Source organism: Monomorium pharaonis, chromosome 4 (genome assembly GCF_013373865.1).
Source record: "Monomorium pharaonis isolate MP-MQ-018 chromosome 4, ASM1337386v2, whole genome shotgun sequence".
Classification (NCBI taxonomy): domain Eukaryota; kingdom Metazoa; phylum Arthropoda; class Insecta; order Hymenoptera; family Formicidae; genus Monomorium; species Monomorium pharaonis.
In genome coordinates, this window is record NC_050470.1 from 5,590,935 (window position 1) to 5,600,785 (window position 9,851).

The window sequence follows — 9,851 nt, forward strand, 5'->3', positions numbered from 1 at the left end:
TCAAAATATTGATTAAAGCCAAGATGTGCATGTGTTTAAAGTAAATTTCTTTTTTTAATTTAATATTATTAATGAATTATAATAGATATTTGTGCAATTAGTGCGGTGAGTCGGGTAATTACCCACAAGTGCGTTTATCCGCACGTGTAGGCAATAGCCAATTTACACGTGTCGCATACAATATTTTAGTTATCTGTGTGTCAAAATGTTAGTTCTTGAATGTGAAGTTACAGGTGAAAAAAGGATTACTTTTGACGCACAGATAGCGAAAAATGATTTTACTGTTATTAGAAAAAACACAATTTACTTGTTTATATAAAAATGTTATTAAAAAATTAAGAAACGTACCTCAATAAAAGTAAAACAAGAAACATCGATAAAAATTCACAACATACATATATTGTTGATCAAATTTTTATTTATTAACAGGTTGAAAATTAAAAACAATCGCGCATTCTTGAGTGTTTGTATAACTCATCTATTATTATTTTGTAATATTTAATCTAGTGAACTTTTCTACAACATATAAAGACTAAACTGATAATTCACTTTCATCATCTTACATTCTTTCACCCTATCACGTTATCCAACGCGCTTTTGATCGAAAAATTACAGGATGTCTAATTCAGATCCACGTGCTTAGACGTTACACGATACTGCAGATGAAAGAGAGTAGGGCTCTAATCAGTTTGTCGATAGGCAAATTGGCTTAGAGACGACTGAGCGACAGAGTGGTTTACGGACAACAAGAAAGAAAGTACAGCGATAAGGCCAGTTTCCCTGTGACAGATCAGAAGTACTGAACACACGATAAAATCCACGTTTTAAGAGTTTTCTTTTCGAAAATTATAATTACACTGGAACTTCATAATAGCTGCGATTCAAGGCTGTGAACGTGATAAAGACATCCCCAGTTCGTTTGAAACTGTGAAGTTCAAGACTGCAGCAGTGTCAAATTTTACTCTCTGTTTTTCATTAATTATTAAAACGTTAATCAAAGTGAACTAATAAACACGACGATTTAACCACCATCTCGCATCACACATACACACATATATATGGAAAGGATTTTGCGTGTCATTTTAAGGTTTGCGATTACGAGATTCCGGTGTAAAAGAGACGAAAGAAGCCTCGTATGTTGAAAGATAAATTGAAACATCACAAATTGAAACATTACCGAACTACTGACGATCTTTTCAACAAAAAGAAACAAGAAACGTCATAGGGTAGGTCTGAAATCATGTTTAATTAGTCTTAGATTTTCGATTATGGATACCTTTTATAATTACTTTATAAAAGTTATTATAATTTATTTTATTACAAACAAAATTTTTATTTTTATACATTCGACACCAAAGAGATTGAGACTTAAAATAGATTATTTGCAATCTTATAATGATATACTTGCTCAAAACTTTTGTATTTAAGTGCATTATATATGTAAATAGGTTTATATAGATCTCAATCAATGATTAACGTCGACAACATAACTCAAGATTTTTAACATCTATCTACGTCAATGGTGTCATTTATAAGACAAAATATTTAGATGTAATTCAGATGTTTATTGATCCACGAAGAACCGGAAGTGATCATTCGGTGGAAAAAGTGAACAGTTACCAACTTTCGTTCGATCTTCGTCGAAAGCATTCGCCGGATTTCCGAACGATAGAATGTGCAGTTGATCGGTGAGTGGAAAATTGGATTGGAAAACTCGTCGTGTGAAAAACCATAAAATTTAAAAATAAGTGACATCTCAGGAAACGGCCCGTGAAATATGTTAGGTCACGGATTAATAAGAAAGCAGAGATTCTAATAATTGATTAATAAAAAATCTTATTATTAATATAAAGTTTCTTAATTAGTGTTCGATAAAATTATTAAATCTAATATTACCTCATTAATGTAAAAATAAAATAATATAATAAAAAGATAAAATAATTGTAATGAATTATTTGCTACTTCACACATCATATCACGCGCATTTGAAATATGAATATACTACTGATATTCTTTTGCAATTTACGAGTTAATGCATAGTTAATGCATAAGGCATAGAAAATAACAAATTACCTATTATTCGTCAGTATCGGTAGGAAACAACAATAGCAAACGGGATTTTTGTTATTAATCAAATTAATTATTAATTACAATGTTGGAACATTAATAGGATAGTAGTGTGAAGAAACGAATGTAACACACATCTTCCGTTCACACAGAAAGACCAGAGTGTCTTTGATGTTCGTGAATTCAGAACGATCCCATCGATCTCTCCGCGTCGATGAATTCTTTATGACGTACTCTGCATACTCCATTGCATGCACTGCTCTTTCTTTGGACCATTCGTATCACTTTTAATACTCTCTGCTCTCTCCAGGAATGACGTGGTACTTTCTACTAATCATATGCTGCTACTTGTACGCCCTGCTTGACATTACCACTCCACATTTTCCGTGAGTACGCAATTAAATTTTTTTGATGACATAATTTTAGATATTACAAAATTTTATAATATTAGATATAATATTAGAATTTCAGATATAAAGTATTTTTTTCAATCTAAACTTTTTTAAATATTTTTCTGACGTATTAATATTACTCTGGGTAAACGTTCATAATAAAGATTTTATTTGAATTTTCTTCTATTTTATACGTTCCATAAAATAATTAAACTATTTTCTATAATGTAATACCATTTTCATATAAAAATCCTGTTAAATGTTATTTTAAACTATCAATATTTTAATTACTTTTATATTTAAACAATTATATTTTAAACATTCCAAAAAGTGTCAATTGAAGATCTATATGTAAAATTGTATACTTTCGTTAATAACTGTAAGAGGAGAAAAGAAAAAATTATCTAACTAGTGATTAAATTTCTGAAATAAATACCTAGTTAAAGATGTCATTATTCTTGCATTATAACGTATTACGTCATAAATAATATCATACACTAGATCATGTATATGAGCAGATCATAAACGCGTTGTAATTTAATAACGGATATATATCATGTTTTCATACTACATTCTCCAACGCATTTGTTTTTCAATCAATACCACAATCACATCCTAATTGAACAAAGAAAGTCGTACGGTTAGCAATCGTGGCATCGACGTGGCCGACTCGATTGAGAAAAATGGCTCCATATCCACTCTGTAATAATGAAATTGCCAACAGACCGCACACCACAGTTCTTGTGGTCTGTGAATAATTTATGAGTGTCATCGATGCTGCGATAAAAATCGTTGTACCAGCGTTATCGCTGGCAAAGCTATTATTTAAGGTTTAATGTTATCATTGTAAATTAATTGCAGCTACAATGCAATAATTTTACCTTTATCTTTTCTTATCACAATTAATAAGTAACAATTCAGTCTACTATTTTATTATTCCATAATATAATTACATATATATAAATATTAGTAAATAAAAATAGAATGCAAAAATTCTTAAAATTTAAAAATTATGAATAATAATTATATTAGCTTAATAAATACCTTAATTTAAAATAGAATGCTTTTTTTACAAAATGGCATTAAATACAATTTGTCACAGTAAGGATAATCTAAAAAAAAAAAATTTTAATGCAGTATACATAATAAATTTTATTAGCAAATCGTTTCTCATATCTTTTGACATTTTAGAGAACTGGATTTTGATGAGTATGGAAAAAAAGAAACCTCCTTGTCATTAAAAGATATCTTACCTTTGAATCCGAAGCAGTACGATAAGCACAGAGCACCAAAATTCCTTGGCCAACCTACCGTCGTTTATTTTCACGTGACTGTGCTCAGTTTGGACTCGATAAATGAGGAATCGATGGTGAGCGAAAGACCGACATAAGCAACTTACCGGAAAATTTGTTCTCCCGAATATCCCCTCAGAATATTACGTTTGCTATATCTATGTTAAACTCTATTAGACTCATTTTTAGGCTCCTTTTTTATTGTTAATTTAATTATAAAAAATTATAATTACAAAATGTTATAGTAATAAAATATGTTTTTTAAAATTGTGTTATATTAATAAAATAAAATTGCTTTAAGCTTTTTTTTATTAGCCAAATTATTTTTTAATTTTTTTTTTATATACAGAAACTTTTTTAATTATAACAATTAACAGAATAAAGCAAATTCCTAAATACTACATGTAAAAGCAATTGCCTTGCAAATTCCTCCTCAAATTTTTTAAAATTTATAAAGAAATGTAATTCACACAGCAGATAAAAGTTATGAAACTTTTCCTTTTTATAAAAGGAAAAATAATCATGTCATCTATATATGATCGCATAGAAGTACAGCATCTGATCACATTATTTTTCTACGATGACAGACGTACGTGGCTGATATATTTCTCGCTCAAAGTTGGCGAGACTCTAGGCTACGGTTACCAGAAAACATGTCCGAAGATTACCGTATACTTGACGTGGATTGGTTGCATAATATCTGGAGACCCGACTGTTTCTTCAAGAATGCAAAAAAAGTTACTTTTCACGAGATGTCAATACCAAACCATTATCTTTGGTTATATCACGACAAAACGCTACTTTACATGTCCAAGTAAGAGTCTATAAGTCTTAATTATTATTAGTAATTATTTTGTCTTATATATTTAGTATGCATTATTATAGCATTTAACAATAAATGCTATAATATTCTTTGATTCTTTCTTATAGAAAATAAATATTAAAAATTTAATAATGTGTTTGTAAGAATTAATAATAATAATAATAAATTGTAATTTATGTTTGATAATTAAATTCTGATTAATTTAGAAAGGATTTATAATGCAATATAAAAATATACATTTTAATATCTCTCTCTCTCTCTCTCTCTCTCTCTCTCTCTCTCTTTCATTTACACAAAGTTAAAATTAAATAATAACTTTTCGTACCAAACGTGAAATAAAGTAAGTTTCCTGCAACTGCAAAAATTATATTTATTCGTACGAGAATATTAAAATAAAAAGTTTAAAACTTTTTATTTTAACAAAATTTCCATATCCTGCAGTTTTGGAAGTTGGACCTATAACGTTATTGAATATCATAAACATTTACATAAAATATGCCCCCAAAATTTTAATAATTATTTTTTTATAAAACATAAAATTTTGATAAATTTACAAGTAAAGATTTAAAAAACAAGTCTCCCGTTGAAGTGTTTCAATCAATCCAAAATATTAATGCAAACCTTGATGAAAAATGTTATACACATAAGGCTTTCACTTTTGATATATTTCTATTCGCGTTTATGTCATTTTTGTTTATAGCTACCTCAATTTCATTTATTTCTATCTGCTGGCGATTTTAATTCGACGCTAGATGGAACGAGCAATTTCCGGGCTGTTCTGTCAAGTTTTATTGTCAATAAAATAATGTGAATTTAGTTTTCGTTGTCCTGAACGCACGTTTCATCAGAAACAAAAATAGAAAAAGCTTCAGCATGTTCGTTACTGCGAAAATAGCACTATCGAGTAAAATACATTTGTATCTGAAATTGAAATGTAATTTGATTAATAAATTGTATCACACAGGAAAGCGCAATATTCGTTTTAGATTGACATTGGTGCTTTCATGCGCGATGAAGTTCGAGTCTTATCCTCATGATACTCAAATTTGTTCGATGATGATCGAAAGTCGTAAGTATATATTAATTTATAAGCTACATTATCAATATTATGCACATATATGAATCGTAATATTATCCATATTAAAGATACACAATATATATAATATTTTATTTTATATATATTTATTTGTGATTACACATACACACACACACACACACATACGCACGTGCACGCGCACGCATTACCAATTAATTATACTGAAACATTTGACAACTTTATTTATACATCCCTTAACATCTCATTTTTTCTAGTTTCGCACACGACTCAGGATCTAGTATTCCTATGGAACATGACCGATCCCCTCGTGGTTAATCCGGAAATCGAACTGCCGCAACTCGACATATCGAACAACTACACGACTGACTGCACGATCGAATATTCGACAGGAAACTTCACGTGCATACAGATTGTCTTCAATCTGCGCCGGAGACTGGGTTATCACCTGTTCCACACGTACATCCCGTCCGCCCTGATCGTCGTCATGTCCTGGATCGCCTTCTGGATCAAGCCGGAAGCCATCCCGGCACGGGTCACTCTTGGCGTGACGTCACTACTGACCCTCGGTTAGGCGACCTCTCCTCCCATTGTCCGTGATATAACTATTCATGATATTTGCGATAGTGCGCTTTGTCCGAGGATAATGAAGGCATAAATATCACGAAAATTGCATTTTATTGAGAAGTGATTTTAATAAATCGTTTTGGTTTATACAAATAATTATATAGCCTAACAATAAAAATAAGAAGAATTATTTTTATTCAATCCATTTATAAAAACTGGTGCTAATTATGTCAATTGAATTGTACATGTAACTGTGCGTAAAAATAATTTAATATCTCCCTTTCAGCTACTCAAAACACGCAATCTCAGCAATCTCTACCCCCGGTCTCATACGTGAAGGCGATCGACGTGTGGATGTCTTCGTGCAGCGTATTCGTCTTCCTGTCTCTTATGGAATTCGCAGTAGTGAACAATTATATGGGGCCCATAGCTACGAAGGCCATGAAAGGATATTCCGACGAAGATCTTCGCGAGGATATCGACGACTTCAAGGTAACCGAGAAAAAAGTGCGATATTTACGGCGAGTGCCTCGTCGGTTCCACGAAATTGATAGTTCGAGATAAAGCGAGAAATGCGCGGTACCGAGAGTAATGTGATTTCATCCTGTCGATACGGGATATCGCTCAATTGAATAAAAATGCCAGAAATAGAAGACACTGCATTGTAAACCGCAATCGATACGAGTTATAAACATTTGCTTGTAAATCATTGAGATGCATAATAAAATTATGACTTTGTTTGAAAAAAAAAAAAAAGGAAATATTAAATGCGTAATGCTACAATGAAAGAAAAAAAACTTTACAGGAATTTTGAGCTAGACTTTTTAAATGTAATTCTATTTCAAAAGCAGAAAATCTGTATGATTGACTTTTGCGACGGCATATTTATTTCTCAATCTGAATGTTACCACGTACGGTAAACAGTATCAACCGGCGAAAAGTACATCGGAGTGTACTACTTGAAGTACAACCACTTTCCTAGACGATTCATCGTATCGTATGGCAAGTAACTTTTCTCCAGTAACTTCTCTCTTGAACAAGTTCCAAAGTTTGATTTTATTGCATGCATTCGTCCTACACTCAATTCGTAGAAAAATATTTATTTTCTCCTTTCTTCCGTGTAGTTTACGCAGACTTTGCAATTCGCTGTGGTCTGTATAAAACGTATCCCGTTTTCATTACGTCGCGCAATATTTGCTTGTACTACTGCAGCATTTACTTCTGCTTGCTTTACGATAAAACATTGCGCGAAATAAATATCACCTTTTTTAAATATTTTTAATATCTAGTAAATAAGAGTCAAATACGATTCAAGCAAATAAGTTTTCCATGATTATTATATACTTTGTCTTTAACTTGCAAGCAAATTTGTAGCAATTAGCAAATTTGTAAAAATTAGCAAAAGATATTAAATCTTTCTAACAGAGAAAAAGAGACTACAAGAATCTAACGCAGCTCTGTTTGTGTAAATTTATTCCATTCGTGTATTTAATTTCATACAAAATTGTGTTAAATGCTTACGTGATAAATACTAACATTTCGACTCTGGTTCAAGCCATTTCCAAGGCGTGAGTTATGAATAAGACAAAGGTATTCCACGCCTCCGGAAGTCAGTGTAAGTCTTCATCAGTAACATACCTTTGTCTCACTCATAACCACACCTTGAAAATGGCTCAAACCAGAACAGAAACGTTGGTATTCATTATGTAATCATACAATTCAATTTTGTATAAAGTAAAATTAAATACACATTGCAATAAATTCACGCAAAGATAACTGCGTTAAACTCTTACAACCCCTTTTTTCTCTTAATGATTATTTTAAATAAGAGAGCTCTTTAAATTTTATTTTTGTTTAAAATCTGTATGTTCACACGTTTTCATTGTGTCACATAACACGATTATCATTTGTCTGTATATTGAAAATTGTACGCACAAATACATTTATAAAAATATAATATGCTTAAACTGAAAAGTATAAATCTTATTTAAAAAAAAAATACGCAGAATCTTTTATTTAATTTCACAAGTATACAAATTTAATTTTAATACGATATAAAATTAGCAAAGCGTAATCTAAACGAATAAATGTAATATCAAAAAATGAAAAAATAATTGTATAAATATACATATAACGAAATATAAATTTAATTCTTTTTTATATTACATTTCATGTATATGTTATTTTTGTATAATGTTAGTTTCATCGCAAGTATAATAATTCGTAAGCGTAATAATTTACTTACCTCGTAATAATCTTGATCAATATACTAATTAAAGGAGTGGAATGTAAGGTGAAATGAATGGTATTCATAAAATAATTATTTACATTTATTACTTTCATGCTGTTTTATATGACGAATATTTTAATTTTTTTTTTTCATAGACGCCAATGAGGTCGGATGCCGAAAGAAGCAGGAGCCCAACAAGGCCACCGATGGTTCAGTATGAGCAGTGCTGCGAAGGACGAGCCACCGCCATTTACATCGACAAAGTTTCCAGATTCTTTTTCCCCTTCTCGTTCTTCATTCTTAACGTCGTCTATTGGAGCACATTCCTGTAATGCAACTTGATATGCCCGACTCGGCGAGAGTCGAATGCGCTTTTAAAGACATAGAATTACGAAAAGAATATCACAAGGGATGCGGCATAACTCATGGAAAGTGTATCCTGAAAACTATGATGTATAAAGTATGGCACAATGAAAGAATTTAGTAAAAGTTGCATTAAATCTACATGTTCATTAAGAACATATTGTCTAAACATATTGTGATAAAAAAAAAACTGTACGTGTTCATTATAAAACACAGTAAAATCCTGTAACAAATTATAAGAAATATAAAAAAATATAAAATAGTGATAGATAAAGAAGACGATTTAAAAATATTTAGAATATTATTTAATTTTCATGAACATCAACTAATTTATATTATTTTTATTAATTATAATTAATAATTATCAATTATAATTATAATTAATAATTATTAATTATAATTATAATTTATTAATAAAATATCATTAAGATAAGAAATAATGTATTTGTTCAAAAACTTTACATGCATTTAAATTTAATCAATGTATATATAACTTACAATATTTAAATTAATTGATCAGTGTACATGAATTACTATTCTTCAGACTTGTGTTTACAAAATAGATTAGAGATAATATTTTATTAATATTATATTTTGTAACAAATTATACTTCTAGCTCACATATAAAGTAAAATATATGTAAGACGTATCATCTTTTATATTAATTTTATACAAAACTTTTAGTTTAATTACTAATCGGAATCGGAAAATATTTATATTAATTCCAAATTTATAAATAATTCAAAAAATATCTAATCATAAAAAATAGAATTTAAAAACTTAAAAAAGTTTTTAAGAAAAAATAAAAAGTTTCAAAAAAAATTTAAAAAAAGATTAAAACTTGACTAATATACTTATTAAAATATATATAATGTAACATATATTATTTTGCAATATGCATATAAAAACTAATATAATATATTTTCTAAATTATTACTAAAGAATTGTTAAAAAGTAACGCGAATATCATTCAATTGTTATTCTGTTCACTAGCCGAACTTAAATGTCTTGCGGCAAGTTAATGGCGCGTATTGTCTGACACATTACGGAGTATTACTACTGC

The 9,851-nt window shown here is 29.7% G+C and overlaps 1 protein-coding gene across 4 annotated transcripts; it reads left to right on the plus strand.

The window, feature by feature from the left end:
- LOC118644130 (glycine receptor subunit alpha-3-like) lies at positions 1 to 9,080 on the plus strand. 4 transcript variants are annotated; one of them, XM_036285923.1, is made up of 9 exons: positions 1 to 1,226; positions 1,449 to 1,688; positions 2,220 to 2,453; positions 3,651 to 3,828; positions 4,339 to 4,565; positions 5,561 to 5,643; positions 5,886 to 6,197; positions 6,482 to 6,687; positions 8,581 to 9,080. In XM_036285923.1, the coding sequence occupies exons 3-9, from the start codon at positions 2,380 to 2,382 to the stop codon at positions 8,755 to 8,757; spliced, it is 1,257 nt and encodes a 418-aa protein (XP_036141816.1). In that variant the 5' UTR covers positions 1 to 1,226; positions 1,449 to 1,688; positions 2,220 to 2,379; the 3' UTR covers positions 8,758 to 9,080. The 4 variants fall into 4 exon arrangements, with proteins under 4 accessions (XP_036141816.1, XP_036141815.1, XP_036141817.1 ...); XM_036285922.1 differs by having other exon boundaries at positions 1 to 1,688; XM_036285924.1 differs by having other exon boundaries at positions 1 to 1,688; positions 2,378 to 2,453.
- Positions 9,081 to 9,851: the final 771 nt, after the last annotated feature.

Bases quoted from the DNA above. Each gene is read 5' to 3' on its own strand.
- LOC118644130 (XM_036285922.1), top strand. From the start codon at position 2,380: ATGACGTGGTACTTTCTACTAATCATATGCTGCTACTTGTACGCCCTG. The intron at 2,454-3,650 runs GTGAGTACGCAA...TTGACATTTTAG, and splicing joins ATTACCACTCCACATTTTCC to AGAACTGGATTTTGATGAGT. The intron at 5,644-5,885 runs GTAAGTATATAT...CATTTTTTCTAG, and splicing joins TTCGATGATGATCGAAAGTC to TTTCGCACACGACTCAGGAT.